A 19,443-nucleotide genomic window follows, 5' to 3' on the forward strand; every position below is an offset into this window, starting at 1 on the left:
AAGTTCATCTTGAGAAAGGATCAAGATTTAAAAGAAACTTGCTTGGAAGTTTTAAAGCAAAAACTATTGAGGTGAGGGTGAACCATCCTATACTGCATTATATAAAAGCTAGGGTTAACAGTTAAAAGAAAATGAAGCCTTATGTTGAAAAGGGGCTTTGCATTCTGGCTGGTGCAGCCCCCAAAAAGCTCCTCATCTCCTCATGTGTGTATGGACATGCCCTGTGCATGGCTTCTTCCACCAGAGAAATAGCAATTCTGAAGAATAATAGTGGCACTTACTCAGCTTGGATCCTGGATTCTGCCTCGAGCTTGTTTGACAGCCGCCTGTTGAAAAGCTAACCAGCAGTTTATTTAATTGAATGCCTAACTTTCAGTCGGTGAGTAGTCTTACTGATTTAATATGTGATCCAAGTTAGGTTTATAGTCAGTATAACTGGTGATACAAGGTCTGAACCTACCAAAAGTTGACTTCCATCAGAAAAAGGCAGGGAAGTTGGGTTTTTTTAAGCTTTCTGGCTTCATTTCAGCCTTCTCTCTTTTTTCATTTATTTATTTACTGGGAAGAAAGGAGAAGAGTGTGTGTGGAGAAGGGAAGGAAGGAACCCTGGGACAGCACATGCTGCACTGTAAAATGCAAAAAAAGTTTCTCAGAACCGCGTGTTCTAAACATCACCTTGGAGTCATACAATAATAAGTACTCAATATTACACTGCAAGGGTCTAATTGCCAAGTAACTATAGCAATGGAGAGAAAAGGCTGTCTTTGGACACATTCCCTCCTGCCCTAATTTTTCCCTGGGGTGGGGAAGGGGTACAGAGAATGTGCTCTAGATCCTTAATGGATAACGTTTTCCAGAGCCCCCTCTGATCACTCAGTGACTCTGGGATTTAAAAAGCAGCAGACTGATTTCTCAGAAGGAAGCTGGACGTTCAAAACAATTACACTGAACTATTCCATCCCCTCAGAAAGGGTTTAATGCTCCAGGTTCCTGATGCAAGGCTGTCAAAATACATTGAGACCCATTACACAGCAATGCGACCCTTTATGAAGCGCCTTACAGTCCAACAGCTCACCACCGCTTCCTTCATCCCCAAAGAAACAGCACTTGCCAGTAAGCCTAACAGCCTGAAAATGAGTAAGTGTGAAGTGAGACTACACATTGGCCTGCACCAGGTATTTGTTTTTGCCAAAGGGAAGACCACATTTCTGGGCTGTTTTTAAACACCGATTTCTGGAATTTAATTTGGGGATGGTGGGGATCAAAGAATTATCTGGAGGCTTCAAATATCTTTCTCTTCCTGATAGTTTCCAGAGCTGTTCTGAAATGGGAGGGTGGAGCTCGCACATGGGGATGTACCACTGGGTCAGTGGTTTCAGAACACTTTTTTTATCCGGTCAGGAGAAAAAAACCTGCTTGATCCTGGTGGTATTTTTATAAGTAACTTGATGCATGGTTCTATTTTTGATACTCACTATGTAGCAATGCAAACTGATTTGAGTAAATTATCAGGGGGAGGAAGAGAAAAGGAGGCTCCCTTTCAGGGAAACCTCTTGGACCTGCAAGGGCTTAGTTTAACCAGGCACCTGCCAAAAAAACTTTTTAAAAAAGCCATTCAGATATTTTTTATTTTAACTAAGTAAAAATAATAGGCAATTGTGATTGTTCAGTAATATGTGAAGGAGTTTAACTAAACCAAATATTGGAAAAACCTTTCATCATTGCTCTAGATCAAAACCAGTTATACTTTTAAGACAAACGGAAGACCACAAATGAAAATAACTTGAGAAAATTTTTGCTAACTTCAGAGTTTTGACTTCTATTTTTTGCTTTAGTCTTTAATTGACTTGTTAAAGAACCTCCAGTTTTATAAAGCAGTAGAGCTGCCTCCTCCTCTCCAACCTGATAAAGAAAACTGTCAAACCTTGAAGAAATCAAAACAAGTAATCACAGCTAGAAATTGCCTTACCAAGTGTGAATGGGGACATTATTACTCAAAAAATGCTCTGTATTTTTCCACAAGGCTTCTAGAGAATTACTTCCAGAAAGCCTACACAACACTTGCAATATAAAGATCATTACAGTAAGTTTGAAACTGTTCACGCTTACATTACCAGTTCCACAAGGCTGTAGCGCATTTCAGGATGTGCCAAAGAACCATAAATCATTGAGAACTTTCCCCGCAGCTCCTTAATCTAATATTAGCATCCTACTGTATGGAATAGTTCTTGAATACAACAGCCTTCCAGAAATTATTCAGCTCCTACTCCCAATTAAGCACAAAGGTGTGGGGCCTGGGTTGTTCTTAACTAGAAGTGATCCCTGGGACATCAATAGGGATTGGCAACAGCTGTTTTATTCACACCCCTGTACCTCATTTCAGGCCTTGAGGAGAAGCAGAGGGCGGCCAGCTAAAATGCAGGAGCTGTGTAGAATGCAGGACCTTTGTGAGCATTGGTGAGGGAAAACCTACGTGGGAATGCATATCCAGCGGGATATACCCAACTGCAGTGGGAGAGATGGGATCCTACAGCAAAGATCGGCTCTTACCAAGGATGAGGTGAGAGCCCTGAGGGGAGCAGGTCAACAGGCGTGGGCCCAAGCTAGGGGCCTGTGAGAAGATGCGAATCCTGCTGTAGACTGAGGGATACGAGGCCATACAAGACCACAGCGGGAGCCCTGGCTGCAGGGATTGGGCCTAGGAAGGGCTGGGACTGTGGTGGGCCTGGTCCTACGGGGAAAAACGGGAGTTTGGGCCGGCCCCAAGGTCGAGCGCAGCAGCCATCGCGCCCTCCCGCCAGTAACCTTGACGACGGCGGCCGCGGGAAATCTCGCGAGATCTAGCATTCCGCCGCTTGCCCGAGCCAGCATATCTCGCGAGAGTTGCGCGGGGGAGGAGGCGAGGGCACGGCCTGAGGTGGGAGGGGACGGCTAAGATGGCGTCGGAGGGCGAGCTGGGCAGGAAGTGGGACCGGTGTCTGGCCGACTCCGCCGTCAAGCTGGGTAAGGGCGGGGAGGGCAGGGCGGAGGGGGAGGACCCGGGGAGGAGCGGTGGCCGCCGGCCCGGCGGCCCGGGGCTGGGAGAGCCGCCGCGTGCCCGCCCCGGCGGCGCGGCCGGGCCCGGCGAGGAAGAGCCCTGTGAGGCCCGGTGCCCCCCGCCGCTCCGGGCCCGGCTGAGGGCGGCGGCGGCCGCGCCGTGCTGTGGGCCCGGGCGGGGCAGCGGGATGTCCTGTGGCTTCGCCCTCAGCGCAAGACGCTGCCCCCGAGGGTCGGGGAGCGGCGCGGCGGGGGGAGCCGGGCGGCCCCGGCCCTGGCAAGGTGACCTTGGCCGCGGGCGTGGACCCCCGCTGGGCCCGCTCCCGCCGCCGCCGCGGGCCTTGCGGTCTGGCCTGGCCTGTCTTACCCGCGGTCCGGTAGCGGAGGGGCGTTTGTGGCCTCTGGTTTCTCCCTCGGTAGAAGACGAGAGGTTTCCCGGGGAAATCTCTCGCCGTGCTGGGCTGCGGGCCCGCGGGACGCCCCCTGCCCTGAATGAATGGGCCCGGGTAGGCACAGGGCACAGCCCGGGCCGTTGGTGCCACTGCCTCGCTGCCTTGAGTTTCACTGCGATGAGGCCTTGGTTCTCCAAACCTGTTCCTGCCGAGCTGTCTACATCACTCAGTGTACGAGGTGGGCTGTGTTTATTAAAAGCGATACGCAGAGTGACATGCTGATAGCTTTGGCATGTGTTACTTTGTACAGTGCATGGTTTGACATTGAGGAGCTTTCCGTCCACTCTCCCAGCCCTGCAGACAGTTGTGCCTTTAAGTTAGGGAGCAGTTCTGTTGATTTTTCCTTATGTTTGTTTGTCCTTAAAGTTGAGACTGTGCACGTGCCTACAGTGCTTCAGTTCTGCAGCAAACAGTTCGTAATGCTGCACTTAGAACTGCAAGTTTTGGGAGCGATCGTAATTGAGTACGTGCAGTTTGGTGCTCCTAATGTGACAGGCTGGAAAATCGACCAGACAAGAGTCTATGGTTTTACAAAATGTGTGTACAAACCCAAATCTTTAAATGCAATGTATAGACCCAGAGGTAAAGTATCTGGCACAAAAGGTGTGCGTTCCTTGTTGGTGCTGACGTCTCTTTTAGAGCCATAAATATTATCTGAGAAATGTGAATGTTTATTTCTTGTTGCTGCAGTGGCCTTATGCTTGAAAGCTGATGAGGAACTCAGTGTTTTAGTTGCCTAATACTTTTCCATTAGAAAAGATGTTTAGTAATTTTAAGTAAACTGAAACTTCCATTGTTTATAGCAGGCCTTTGAAAAGTGTCAAGTGCTCCAGAGAAATGTTTTGCCTTATGAAATTCTATTCAGGTTTGTCTGACAAACATATCCAGATATGTTTATGTTTCCATAGCGTTGGTTGCTTTATCATAAAATATTAAGTATGCCAAATTATAAACAAGAACTTGTTCTATGCTGCAGCTGTACATATAGGAATCCTGTACATGGAAAGCCTCTCCAGGAGGCTGAAAGAAGCAGATACAGGGCCGATTTCGATGTAGCATGTTGCTTCAGCAGGCCTTTTGTTTTAATGTGGTGTTTTCTTCCATCCTAATGTGGCAACAGAAGAAAAAATGTATGTTTGGACTTTATGCACTAGTGCTCTAGGCCAAGGATTCCCAGTGTTAGCGTCATGATGGCATTGAGTTGAGGTCTCAGTAAAATTTATGCTTTTCATTGGATTGCCCAAAAAGGGCACATGGGCTGCAGGGCTCTAATTTTATCCTCAGCACTAAATCCAGTGTGATGGCCTCAGACACATGTTTCTCTTCATGCGTGATAGCATTTTTTGTTTTGTGTGCTTTTACAATTGATCCAGTAACTGAAGCATCTGTGCTGGCAACCTCCTCCATGATATTAACAACAAATGGCTCGGTATGAACTTTGGAAGTCGGAACAACCAAGAAGTTCTTCATACTCCAGTAGTTTGTGACTGAAGATGATGATGGCCTTTAAATGCGAAGTGAGTCTGTAGCCTAGCTATGCAAACAGTTAACTGTGCACTGACAACACAAACTTTCTCAATGGAAATGATTTTTTCCTCTGTAGGGACTTCAAAAACTTTTGTGGTTATGGTGATTGCTTTTGTAATATTACTGCAAAGTTTGCTGGAGTTCCCAATAAACTATCAAGGGTGGTTGTTATACTGGGAAGAAGGAAAGAAAATAAACTTTTTTTTACTTGAAAATTTTATTGCTTGTTATATGGGATATAGAAGTTTACCAAATCCTTGCTTGTTTGTTGGACTTTTCCTTTTGGTGGCCACAGTTTCCTTCCTGTATGTTCCTTTATATCCTTCCTGAGTGCTATTGCAAGAGAGGTCTTTCCAGCCAATAGATGGGGAAGAACAAACATTGTGATTACCACTGTGTTTTCCCATTCCAGACCCTGTAAATAAAGGAAAGCACTGAATTTCTGAAGCTTTGCATGACGGACAGTTTTCCAGTGTCTGTGAGAACTGTAGAGACACAACTCCTGTGGATTAATTGAGGGCTGGAGGGACATGGGAAACAGAAGAGAGTGAGAAGGGGAGGCAGCAGCTATCGAGGTGACTTTATTAGTAATAGTGTATTTTTAAATAATGGCTGGAGGCTGTGCAGCCTGTTCTGTCTTGTAGTAGTCTGTCGGGCTTTTCGCTGCAGTTGCATAAACCAGTGTGTTTGTAGTTGGCTGTGGTGTTTGTAGTGGTACTATACTGTTTTAGTTGGAGATCAAGCTCCTGGAAGAAACTTTTATCTCCTGCCACTAAAATGTCCAAAATACGTATTTATCTTATGTTACATCATTTGAAATGCTGTATTATATTTTTGACCTCTTGGTCACTACCTGTGTGCATCTTGTAGTTAGTATTAAAACTCTTTCCTGTTAGTTCAAAACAAAATACGTTGTCAGGCATTGTTAAGACAGTATTTCACTTCAAAGAGTTAAGTACTGTAAAACTCTGCCTGCCTGCACAAACCCTCAGACCATTAAGAGTTTATGCGCTCACCTCCTTATTAGGACTGACATTTGTTTTGCTACTGGGGAGGATGGGTCTAGGTATTTTTGTTCCCTTTCTAAATCTAGCTGTAACCACAGTGCTTTGTATAGGGGGCTGGGTTGTGCTTTCTTGGCTGACCAGGCGGTTTCTCTGATGGGTGATCCAGATCATGCTGGCTCTGGCTTCACACCGTCCTTAAGACTTTTCACCCCTGCAGTCATTTAAATAAATTCTGGTTTATCTTTCTTACTGATACTGATTTTTGTTACCCATCAGAAAAGTTGCTTCTTTTGTGTAAGGAAGGAGAATCAAACTACAGTGGCCTTTCTTTTTCTTCCCAACTTGCAAAGCTTTATAAACTCCTGTCCCCTCTCCAGCCTTCACAGCCTTTTCTTCCTTTTTATTCAGTAGAGCTCTGCAGAGAAAGGACAGGGAGGTAATTAGTAATGTGGTCTTCTACCATCCTACCAGCTTCAAACCCTGTTTAAAGAGTTTGTTTGTTTGTTTAACTAATTGGTAGTTCGTTCCTCTTTATTTGGAAAGACAATTACTCATGAAGGACAGACAGAACTGTTTTTTCTCTGCAAAGCTGTAATTTTGGACGAATTATTGTTACATGCTGTTTCCAGGAAACAGGGAGACAATGAAGAGTGTATGTGTAAGGAGAGGGAGATTTGTGTGCCAGTGTGTCTTGGTTTGTTTTGAAACTGTTGTAGTTTTAAATTAGTCAAATGCTGTAATTTACCTGTTATTGAAAGGTAGTCCTAGGAAAGCTGTTTGCTTCTTGACTTTTGTGTTAAGTTGCGGTGCTGAAGTTCATTATTTTTGCATGAGATAAATGTTTTGACATATGTCTGTGGCTGACCAAAATTCATCCTGGAAGCTTGTAAATAACCCAGTGTAGTGATCTTCATTTTCCTCTAATCCTCTGTTTTGACATCTGAAAATAAAAACTGCTCCAAATTTCCATTTAATAGGAATTTTTAAAGAGAAAAGGGCACTTCCAATTCTCCTGCAACTGTTAATGTGATTTCTTCTGGCTTGCATCATCTGGCATGCTTGAAGAGCTGTTTCTGTTAATGGTGAGGGTGAAATAGTATTGTTTGTGTCACTCTACAGATTGAGTCTTTCAGAAAGAATCATTGTATGGATTGCAATGTCAGTATTTTTAAATAATCCTTCATATGGTTATGAATAGGATAAAGTCAGTCTATATAATAACAAAGCTTGATTATACTTTCTGAAAACTGGATTAGACTTTCTCTAAATGCACAAAAATCCTGAAATTCCTGTTTTGAAGTGTTTTTTTGCTTGGCAATTACAACGTGGCCATCCAATCTTAGCTACCAGGTCAAAAGACTTGTTCTTCATTTGGGGTTTTGTTCTTAATACTGGAGAACACAAATATTATGCAATCACAGAACTGTGGTGTTATGTGAGCTTTGTTTGCAACCCCAGGTTACTTTCCTTTGTCATACAGGAGAAGATCCAATTCTACTAGTTGTATCTTGTAGCAGACCAAGTAGTGTAAATATTAACTGCTTATGGCTTAAGTTGTGCAGGAAGACAGTACAGCTAATGAAAACATGTTTTGTTTGGAAGAGAGAGGCAGAATTTGTCCAACAGCAATATTTAGTTATGTTGTTAGCAGAGTTCTGATTAAGGGGCTGTTATCTTCTGTTGGAAGAAAAAGACAGGAAAATCTTTAGGAATCCAGGTGTTTCTTCTCCTAACCGCGCTGTGTCCTGCTGTTCCTCTTGGCTGGCCATTCAGCTGGGTCAGAAAGCTCTGCCCTGGGTGCACCCATCTGCTTGCTAACTGAAGCTGTGAGCGATACTGGGGGAAGCCCTGCTCGACCCTTCTTCCCGCCGGTTCTTGGCAATACATCTGGTGTGCAAGAAAACCTGAAAGAAGAGCTGTGGCATCCATCTGGTAGTGCAGCCATTTAAAACCCCAGACTACGTAAGGTCTCCTCTGCTGGAAATGAATCCAAAGCGTGCTGACTTCTTGTCCTGTGCATTAGTGCATTGATGGATGCCAACTGTGCCTTTTTTGGGAGGTGGCACACAGTGACACTGTATATGGAATGAGGACTCTAGCCAAGTGATACCCTAAACCACTATCTTGGTCCTGAAGATGTTACAGCAGTAGGTGGGAACAACTCTTTATTCTTTGTTCTATCAGATATAGTTCCCTAAGAAAATCCTTTCAGGGCTGCTGGCACATCCTTGATGATAATAAATTGATAGTGAGAGATTTGAGAAGGGTCATGCTTCTTTCCTTAGCATTCCTGCTGGTGAGATGCCACCGTAACGCTTCTTGCTCTAAGTTGCCTCTATTTCTTTGCTGAGCCAGTAGACGTCAGTAATGGTCAACCTACATTGAATGGGTGTGAAGAAGCCTGAGTGCCAACCCTCGTCGTTCGGATTGAGAAAGCTCTAAATGTGGATGTGTTTACTCCAGCTAAACTTTTCTTTTTAGCAGTGCCATTGTTTTTGTTAGTGGAATGTTTTATTGCAGTAAGACAAAGTAGAGTTTTCTGTCAGAGGTGTATCTTTCATATTATGAGTATCTTGCTGATTTCTTCTATATGTGGTTCTAAACTGAGTGCAACCCTGACTTTGTCTAAAAGCTTGATTGATGAGGTCCTTAGTTGCGCTGTCTATTCAAAGAACAGCTTCCGCTCTTCTCCCCTTTTAAAAGAGGGAGGAAATGCGCATGCCCTCTCCTTTCAGCAGCTCAGTCATGGGTGTGAGGATGAAAAGTTTTGGGTCTGCTATGAGACTATTGCTGTGATTGCTTGGGAGATCATGGGCTAAGGCGATACTTCCTGCTGCTGCCTGTCCATCTGCAAAAGCCCCGATGTTTATCTAAGTAAGGTTAGCCTGCGGGCAGAGGCTGACCTGCAGGAGTGCTGAAGGGTGGCAGCGGCCCTTGAAAGCATGTTGGGATTTTTGTATTATAATGGTATTTGGATATTTATATTCTGTCATTCCAAGTATTCTGTGTTACTACAGTCAAATGCTAGAAGAAGAAAAAATACTTTCCCCCCTCTGCTTCTTCCTTGAGTACTTGGTATACAGTTTCGTGATGTTCTAGCGTCCTTGCTCTTTTTTCTGTCTGCTATGTAAACAATCCACACAACAGGGGAGATGAGAATGAAAGCTTCAAAGCTGATGTTTGAAGAAAACCTGATTCCTGCCATGAAAGACCTTGCTAAGGGTCTGCTTAAAATTAATTCTGTCTGTAAATAAGTGATTTTGTGGTCTCGGATTTCCAACTAGTGATCAGTACTGCCCTGTAAAGGCCCTGGTATATGAAGAAGGCTCTCCTCCCTGTTTTTGCAAAACAATTACCTGTGTATCTTGTCAAAGCAGCATTGGAGGGGGGCAGGATGGGACACTGCAACAGGAGGGCGAATACAGTTTGGAGAGTTGCTTGCCTTTTTTGTTTGTTTTGAAGATCTTGAGTTTTCTTGGGTATTTCCTTAACTAAAGCAAATTTTAGTGCTGGCCCGAGCCGATGCTCATTTGAAACTTCCAGTGTATCAGGCCCATGGATGAGATCTGCTGTTGGACCTTGAAGCTATTGCTGTCCTCGGAGAAACTAACCAATCTAATCAATTTTCTCGATCCTAATGGAAGCGCTCTTTCTATTTGGGAAGCAATCTTCTCTGCTGGGACAAGCCTGTGACCTATTTTAGAGTGTCTTGTCTATATAGAGTAGTCGCTATTTTCTTAGAAGAAGGAGCTCCTGGAAGATGTCTTCTTGTTCATTTGATTTCATTCATTTAGTTCTTTTAAATTGTAAAATAACAGAATCTGATGGACAGGAGACTGTAGCGCTCTTTTGTATTTGTGTATAAGGAACAGCAGAGGAAAATAATAGTTTTCTTTTTGTCATCATCTTAAGTAATTGAAGAACTTGCAGCTGCTATAGTAACAGCAACACACTGGCCAAGTGTCAGTGAGCATATATATTTTAATCCTTCAGTTTTTAAGTTTCAAACTAGTGAAGAAAAGTGTATCTAGGTGTGGCAAGTCTTAATAGGTGCTTCAGCCCATAGCTACTTGGGTAGCCTAGGAAAGAACCATATAGTACCGCTGTTGGAGGGACTGTTAACTAAATTTATAGAAGAAGCTTTTCCCAGATGTTCTTGTGGGGCAGGAGCCCATCCTGAAGATTTGTGTTTCTCTCAGAGACACTTTTATGATGTCCTGTTGGGTATACGGCACGTGCTCTTCTGTGTGTTAGATTGATTTGAGGTACTGTGACATTTCTCATGGAAGGTGTATGAGCCAAAAAAGTAGAATGAAAAAGTTTTGGAGACTTGGCTTTCTGCCTAATACCAATTCCGTGTGGCTGCACTGGTCCGTACGGCCAGGATGCTTACTGGGGAGCAGGAGTAAGATGGCCACAGAACTGTCCTGTCCCCTGTTGACACTTGACTGTAAATGGGTTTAAGCTGAAGTGATAGATGTAGGGTGGAAGAGACTGTTTTTCTAGTTAAACATTTTAAACTGTCAGAGAAGGTGAAAAATGGGTTATACTCTTTCCTGTGGCCTTTTCCTCCAAAGAGTCTGTCATGCAAGAAAGGGAGGGAAAATGTGCCCGGCATGGATCAAGCCCTTAGTTTTTCCATGTTCGTTTGTTTTTATTGTAAGATAAACCTTTCATGTTTTATTGTTATGAAGTTAAAGCCTGGCCTAGAGGTGCTGATCTTTAGTAGAAACAGCTGCAGACTGAGTGTCCCCTGGTCAGGTGGGAGGCTCTTTGAAGCAACATGTTGCCTCTTTAAAAGGAAATTGAGCATGTGAGAACTTAAACCTGTAAAACTCATCAACAGCTCTGCCATTGTTTATCTCTGGTGTAACTCTATACAGAATTAAAGTGAAACGCATTACTTTGCTGGTAAGATGGTTTCGCTCCCTCTTGGTCCTGGGGACGCAGGAAATGACCACATAACCACAAATATGTTCTAGTGGAATGAAGATGAGTGACAAACTATCCACAGGAATAGGTTCTTAACCAGATGGGCTGAGAAATTAAATGTAGCCGAAGCTTCTGGTTTTAAGTTAAAACCAATGCTTAAACATTAAAACCAAGTAGAAAGGAGTGAAATCTGTATGTGCACTGGCTGGTGTGAGGGGGCAGATCTAAGTGTTTCTTGTTGGTGGGTGTTATCAGCAATGATTTTTCAGCACATTTTGTAGCCTTTTCCTCAGTAAGAAAAGGAGTGAACCTAGCTGCCTTTGGGATGAGGGAAGCTAAGGTGGTACTTTGGCTTCGTTTCTCAAGTTACTTTCCTGTACAGAAAACAAAAAATCCTTAGCTGTCAGTCTCCTTTACTTCTCTGTGGCATTTTCATAACTTAAAGCAAGGCACTAGGTATCTTACCATCATCTTTTTAAACTGATCAGCCACTGTACTTACCTTCCTGCTGGAACAGGCTGCAGTGATAGCCTCTAAAATTGCATGAAAATTGCATTTTCGTGAAAAAGCAGAATCCCTTGAGATGCACTGCTTCAGAAAGAAGCTTTTTGAGGAAAGACAGAATGGTCTTTCCTAAGTCAGTCGTGCTGGACCACATCTGCTTAACAGTGTTGTTGGGTATTAGCATGGGGGAAGACCTAGGTTTTGTTTTAGGTTTAGGTTGAATTGCAGATGGCAGAAATAAATTTTTCACCTTTTAAGTGTATCCTGTAGCTTCCCCCATAGCCAGCAGGAAGCAGCATTGATGACACCTGCGTGGAGCCCTTATAAGCAGGGCTGTAATGTGAGAGAGCATCTGAAGGAGGTGAAGAGAATACAAGACAATGACGATTTCTGGAAGTAGATGGAAAGAAACTGTATTAAGGATAGCAGCTTCCTTAGTGCAGACTTTTCTTAAGAAAGTAAGCAGTTTACCACCACTCCGGTAAGAAGAATGTGGACTTGACTGGTAACGTGGAAAATGTGGTGACATTAGAAACTGCCTGGGCTCTGCATTGAGATGATGCAGAATTTGTCATAGTGTAAATCATTTCTCATTGATTAGCTAAACTGTTTGGATTGGCAGAGGGGATCTTTTCTTGGACAGGAAGCGTAGGACCAGTATCACTCACTGCATGACAGGCCTTCTGAACTGGACAGTTCAAACAACGCCTACTGCTGTCTGAACGGAAAGTAATTGCCTCCAGAAAGTCGTTTTCAGACCTATGGTACAACAGCCCAAAACAAAAAGGCAGCATAACTGCATATTACAGGAAAAGACTGGCAGAAGGAGGCAGGTCAGAGGGCCGACCGGTTGTCCGTTGGATGAATTCTTGAAGATAGTGATTATCCTTAATAGCGTAAACATTCTGGGAGAGCCAACACCAGCTGTATTATAGCAAAGGTACAGAAGGAAGGCCCTACTTGGCGAGGGGGAGTGGAGGAATTAGCACGGATGAACCGCTGCACTTAGTAATGCATGATGTCTCCTCCAGTCTGCATATAAGTGCCGGTCGGTGATGTGGTATGAGTAGTTAGCTGTCTGTATGAGATGCTCCAAGTAGTGTATCTCTTGCTGTCTGTAATGCAGAAAAAAACCCAAAGCTCTGACCAGACATCTGAGGGACTGAGACTTTCCCTTAGCTGTGCAAATGATTAGAGTGAAAATCTGACCTTCTGCAAAAGGTTCGGTTTCTAAAATGTCTGGGGGAGTTATGTCAGGACCACTTGGCAGGCAGTCAAAGTTCTTTCCTGCAGTTGCATGTTTTGTAAACCTACTCCAAAGTTGTAGTGACCTGGTAAAGTAGTTACCTCTGTCACAATTGAAAATCCGTAGTAGAATGAAGAGAGTTTTCAAAAGCAACTCTGATTTCCAGCTCTCAGTAAATATGGATTGTGAAGCCCTAACAGGAGAGTAAACGTAAGGAGGTTTGCTCAGATCATTTGTTTGGTCATCTCTGTTCTAATATTCAAGATTTTATAATCAACGAAAAACATGGGGTGCTTGGTTAACTTACTAGGTAGTGCAATAAGTATTGTTTAAATACCTGAGCCTCAATAGAATCTACCATTAGATAATTTTTTGCACGGAAAAAGGTTTAAAAAGCAGAAGGAAACTAAAAAGAAAGAAAAATGGAACTTACTCCTATATGCCGTGAGGGTATATGATTCTTTAGTATTGTTCTGGACTTAACCCAGTTAGTAATGTGTTCAACAGGAGCTTAAATAAGGATCATATGGTCTTAGGAATATTTTAAAAATATAAGGTATGTCTTTTAATTAATAAAGCTTGCTATACTTCTTATATTTCTTGTATTGAAAGGGGAGAATTGAAATGCATAACAGGATATTTTTGCTACAAAATAAATCTGCAACTCTTAGAATTTTTTTTAATGAGCATATGCATGACTGATTTTATTTTTTCCTTTTTTAAACTTTTGTATTTCTGCGCCTTATCTAAAATTCCTGTCTTTAGTGGATAGAATTAAAGATAGAATTTGCCCACTGAGCTCCAAGTGTTCACTGTTACATTTATTGGGTCGTGAGAGGAGTTTTGCAGACTTGCCTGACTTCTTGCAAAAAATCATAAGCGCACGTTCCAAGGAAAGCAAAAATTATTTTTAAATGTGCCAGCCGAGGTGTTTTTTTTTTTAATGGTGCTGGATAAATTTTTTTCAACTGCTGCAGTTATTTCTATATATAGTATGAGGATGTGAAAAGTCTTTCATTTCTAATGTGTTTAAATATGCTCCATAATGAATGTTGTGGATGTGGAAGATAAGCAGCCTGGAGCTTTCTTTTGCAAGGTATAGGGTAACACAAAGCATCAAAGTTTTGCTGCCCTCAGGACACACATTGAAGTAGTTAAAGTAGTGAGATAAACGAAATACAATAAGATATTCATCTGCAAAATCTAAAGCTCAAGGACACAAGAAGTTTTCATTTAAGTGTTTCTCATTTGCTGACAATGAGCCAAATAAATCTTAATTCCACATTGTAGATGGTGACAGAAATTCAGTAAGTTTCCCTGGGATGAGAGTCTGGTTTGTTTCTCAAATCTTTCTGATAATCTACTTATATATGTTGGGATTCGAATCTGAAATAGCTTCTTAAAATTTTTTAAGAAAACAATTATTTTTTTCAGAATTGCTATTTCAGAACGTTTTTGTTTTGTGTGATGAAATAACGTGTAGCCTGATATTCCTGGGTTGGAACAAGAATTACTGTAAAGAACGAAATCACATTCCATTACTTTGCATTATCTTAGTCCTCACTCACTTCATTTCTTCTTACAGGTGCTGGATTTGGATTAGGAATTGTTTTCTCAGTCATCTTCTTCAAAAGTAAGTACGCTGCAGTAATCTTGGCTGCCTGGTTTTCTTATTTCCGTCTATTTTAGGTGCAGTTTAAAACCAAGAAGTCTTTGAGGCATGTAAAACTTAATCGGCATGTTAGACCAATTCTTTCATTATAGGTCATCTCTTTTCGGTTGAGATGGAGTTACCTAAATTTTTAGCTGTTGTGTAACAAGGTTGTGACACACAGCATCTTTCTAAGCTCCTACTGTGCTCAGCTCAAATTCTGGAATTGCAGGAAACCCTGAGCCAAATTACTGGAGCCATGTGTCTAGACATCAGTTTATGCCAGTCTTGCCAGTGTTTTAAAACTGATCTAAATTCTTTTTTAGTTATGCTTTGGTAATGGAATAATTTTCAGTAGTATCTTGAATGTAGAGATTGCTCTCCGTTAAATTCTAAATACGATGCCTTACTTGCTGTTACTCTTGTTGTTCTTCTGAAGTGGTCTGGTTTTTAGACAATTTTAGGGCTCGTAGAACTTGAAAATGCCTAATATGTGTCTTCCAGTAATTTATTCTTTCTTGGTGCTTATTTAACAATGCTTTCACTGTCACGTGAAATGAACAACTTTTCTTGACTTTAATTTTTCTTCTCTGCTTGCTTTCCCCACAGGAAGGACATGGCCTATTGCTTTTGGGTCAGGGATGGGGTTAGGAATGGCTTATTCCAATTGTCAACATGACTTCCAGTCTCCGTATCTTCTCCATGGTAAATTTGTAAAAGTAAGTATTGGTATTAGTTGCTATTAATTGGTAACTTTATAAGTGAGCATTAAATGGTACCTCTAGACACCATTTAAATGGATATTCCTCTGACTTTCACAAAAGTGTACCAGTAAGAAACTTGTACTGCTGAAGCAGGGGTGGTTCCCCTGCTTTTCAGAAAATTTTAATATTTGGTGTTTTTAGCAGTAAACTTACTAGACTGAATACACAGACTTAGTCTAACAGATTCTACAGGTAGGTTTCCCACAACTGAAAACAAGTATAATAAAAATACATGTTAGAAAAGCTGAAAAACTTAAACTGTGTTGTTTTCAGACTTTGAAAGAGAGGAGCTAGGAAGAAACTGAAAGCCATGTGAGGTAGATCTGCCTGTGGAAGTGTATTGTTGACTTTCTGTGGGGTTGTTTTTTTTTCCTGTTCAACATGAAAACACTAGTAAGTTTTGTGGCTTGTTTGGCTGGATAGTAATGTAATAATTAGTCTGGAGAAATTTTACAATTTAAATAGTTTCGAAGAGGATAATCTGCCTGAGTTCAGTATTATCACTGACCATGCTGAGATAAAACAGTTAAAACTAGAAGAATTAACAGGAACTGTTTGTGTGCTCACAAACTGCCTGCAGTGCATGAAGTCCACAAACTGTCTCCGTTAATATTTTCTTTCTTTTTTTTACATGTAAAAGTTGGGGCTGTTTGTATGGTAGCTTATTCTTGTGGCACCTGGGGACAAAAGGGATATGCGTGCATACTTTGGATCCCCAAAGCCATATATTGCTAAAAGCATTTCCCTAATACCAGTGGAGAGGCATTCACCAGGACATATTTACAGTTATTTTAGCACTTCAGAAAGTACTGAGATCAAATGCTCTGCCAGGAACTTTTCGTGGCAAGTATACAGAATGCAAAAATTGCTCCTGTATCGCTTGTCTGCTGATGGAGGAGGCCTGAAAGTGTTTTGGGGCTTTTTTTCTGATGCATCTAGAGCTGTAAGTTGAGTCCAATCCTCCTGAGTTTTATGGGCAGACGTGTTGCCACCCTTCTGCAGCCCTAGCAGACATACCTGTTTATAAATAAGTTCTTCAGCTGTCTGATAAGAAAGGAGAAACGATAACAAGATTCTTGAACAACTTCTTCAGAATAAAATATTTTGGATAGCAACATAGAGAAACTGACTTAGATGCAGCTGATGCAACACTGCAAGCTACGGCCCAGAATCAAAAGTCTGTGCTTGAGTCTTCTGGCTGGATTTGTTAACATTTAAAACATGTTAGCTTTCCACACCATCCTGAGGGTATTCCTCCAATTTATGTCTCAAAAAAGAATTTGGAATGACATGCCTGTGGCTTCAGGTGAGTGGTAAATGCCCTGTTCACAGGGTCTTAAGAAAGTATTATTCATTCAAGGATGCTTGTAGGGATGTTGGGCAACAGAAAACTGACTTTCAGGTCAGCCTAGTAAGGGATTTCGTTTGGATTAAGGACTAATCTGTGTTCTGGAGCAAGGGTGGTCCTTCGAAGCATGAGGTAATTGGAAGGACACTTTGCAGAAGAACCACAGCTGCCTGCATGGCACAAGACTAGACAAATAGTTTCCAGCGCACTGTCTCTGCTAGCTTTCTCTGGCACAAAGAAGCTGAACATGTGGAGAGAGGGAACACATGGATGAAGCCATCTAATGGTTAATATCATTAATTCTCTCCAAAATGTCATGTCATGGATAATGGCTCCAGGGTTATTACAACAAAATTATTTCATTTCTGTTGGTTAGGAACATGGAAAATATTGTTGCATTATCACTCATCTGTTTTTTTCCTAGAAAACACTGTTGTAGCTAAACTCTATAGGACTTCCTTTACAAAACTGAGTTCTGTTCAAATGCTAACTTGTCAAAATGTGAGATTCTGCAAGAAAATTAGCTTTATTAAGAGAGAGAGAAATGTAACACTGATTAACCTGAAAGAAATTATTTCTAGTTTTCTGAACCTGTCAAGTGCATAGGATCACAGGATAACTCAAGTTGGAAAGGACTTCAAGAAGGTCATCTAGTCTGACCTCAGACCGGGGTCAGCTATGAGGTTAGACCAGGTTAGTCGGGGCTTTATCCAGTCTGGATTCTTGATTCTTCAGGATCAAGTTCTTAATTCTGAATCTTAAGTGAGAATGAGAGAGGACAGTGGACCTTCACGATACCAAATAATCAGGAGACTGCAAAGTGACTTTACAGCTGTTCTAACTGTAACTTGGATCATCACAGTGCCCATTCTTTGGGTTAGTAATTTGATCATGAAACACTAACACCAATGCAAGAGCCATTCATGTAGACTAAGAGACTACTTAAAATGCAGAAAAGCTCTAATTTGTGGTCATAAGATTGAGGGCTGCTTTTTTTTTTTAAGTAATTTGATCAAGTGGATTTCACTGTGACTTCAGCTGAATTTAAAATCAACATCTAGCAATTCAAGGCTTAAAACAGTATGACTGAAAGTTACATGGAATAGGTTTTCTTGCAAAATGGGAAGTATCATATTTCTCAGGTTATTTAGCCTGTATTTATCACCCCAAAACCCACAACCCTGTACTCTGATAACAATGTGGATTATATTGATGTGCAAGAATACAAGAAGTCTGGCAACTGGAGCCTTTCCTCCTGCTGTTTGTGGCTTTGATTTCTATCTGATTTCTATTCAATCTGTGAATAGTTGACTTGAAGAATAATGTTGGGGTTTTTTTTGAAGTACCCGTTTTATCAGAATGGAGGGTTATATGCATGAAAACGTGGCATGCTTCTGGTATGAAAATAGCAGCTTAACTTCTCCACGCTCAACTTCTTAGTCTAGTGAAGGATGAAAATATTAGTCTACCTTCTGGAAATGTCACAAAGCTAAGTGGCTTGCTTTACATCGTGCAGCACCTTCCATGTAAGGAACCCAAATGGCTTTTTAATAATATAAGCCTTCTTGCTTTACAGGAACAGTGACTAATGACTAAGACTATCCCAGTGGGAAGGAAGGAGAAATCAATGATTATTCCTCAGGAATACTGAAGTGCCCCTGGAATAAGCCAACATTCTTCAGTAACGATCACCAGTAACTCTTTATACTCCAACAAACTGTTTCTGTACATGAAACAAAGTTCTGTTGCTTGTTTTGTATCATGTCTGGAAAGTGCAAGGAAGAGCTCTTCTGGGAAATAAATAAAGGAAAAATGGCCTTCTCTGGTGTGTTGACTTTGTATGTGAGTGTGAGGGAGAGAGAATGGAAGGAGCGAACTTCATTTTGAGTACCTAGCAGCTGTGACCACCTGGGTAAAAGCCATTGTGAGAGCTCTTCAGAAAAGACAGCCGTCGTATGTTCCTCTCCACTCCTGCAAGGCAACCCCCGTCTAACATACAGTTCAAAGAAGCATTCCCACCTCATAAATCACCCACTAGACCCCTGGTGCTTTTGCTGGTGTTTGGAGAGGAATATAAATACTCCTATGTCTTGTTTGTACAGTTGCCCTTTACAATTGGAATGTTGTCCTCTCCAAAGAGGCAGAATCCAAAAGGGCAGATCCTAACTGTGTGACTGATGCAGCTAGCCAGTGCTGTGTCTTGAAGCTTAGAGTCATGGAATGACCCAGTTTTGAAACTTCCTGGGATAGTGGGTGAACTAAATGTCTAGCTCTGAGCTTACTTTTTAGATTGATTGTTTTTTTTCACCCCTCTTCTGTGGGAGAACATACAGGTTTCAGTGTCTGGGAACGTCACAAATACTTAAAGCTCTTTATTATCTTGGCAATTCACTGGTCCAAGTACTCCTTTCTACTTTCCATTTACCCCAGTCCTTGTAATTACTTGTTGGCATGTTGTCTACTGCTCTTCTCCTGACTCAAGAGGTTGTCTTCAGTGTTTCTTTACTCAGCACAATTTTCTAGCTATTGCGATGGCTCTCGAGGGCCTCTTTTCTTTGTCCCATGCTTGCTGCGTATTGTCTGCGTAGCACAAGATGTAAATGCTTGTCTCCTGAGATAGAAACAGAATGGTACAGATTGATGTGGAACTTTCCTTTATTGAAAGCCTGTTCTGCTGCATGGTGAGTGCTGGCAGATGGAAGAGTGACAAAAAAATTCCTCTCCAGAAAGGAAAACACAATGGAAAACAAGTTGCGCAATATTTGTGTTTTAAACGGTGCCAGAAAAGGAAGGGGATGGTCTGAGGGTTGGTCTTCTGAACTTGGAGAGCTTGAGAAGCTCCTTATCTCACCGAGCAATGGACTGAGATTTGGTCTGGGTGCTACGGCGGTCCTGCACCCCCACATACCCCTGGGCGCATGTGTGTGGATCTTGCAGGCTGAAGAAACATGTTGAGCTGTGCCCAGAGTCAACAGA

General features: G+C 42.0%; 1 protein-coding gene across 1 annotated transcript; it reads left to right on the forward strand.

Annotated features, from left to right (window-relative positions):
* Window positions 1–2,856: 2,856 nt before the first annotated feature.
* Window positions 2,857–18,288, forward strand: MICOS10 (mitochondrial contact site and cristae organizing system subunit 10). The gene is made up of 4 exons (XM_037380549.1): window positions 2,857–3,003; window positions 14,290–14,337; window positions 14,965–15,074; window positions 18,044–18,288. The coding sequence occupies exons 1-4, from the start codon at window positions 2,937–2,939 to the stop codon at window positions 18,050–18,052; spliced, it is 234 nt and encodes a 77-aa protein (XP_037236446.1). The 5' UTR covers window positions 2,857–2,936; the 3' UTR covers window positions 18,053–18,288.
* The last annotated feature ends 1,155 nt before the right edge of the window (window positions 18,289–19,443 follow it).

The sequence above is a fragment of the Falco rusticolus genome, chromosome 3 (assembly GCF_015220075.1).
Source record: "Falco rusticolus isolate bFalRus1 chromosome 3, bFalRus1.pri, whole genome shotgun sequence".
Lineage (NCBI taxonomy): Eukaryota > Metazoa > Chordata > Aves > Falconiformes > Falconidae > Falco > Falco rusticolus.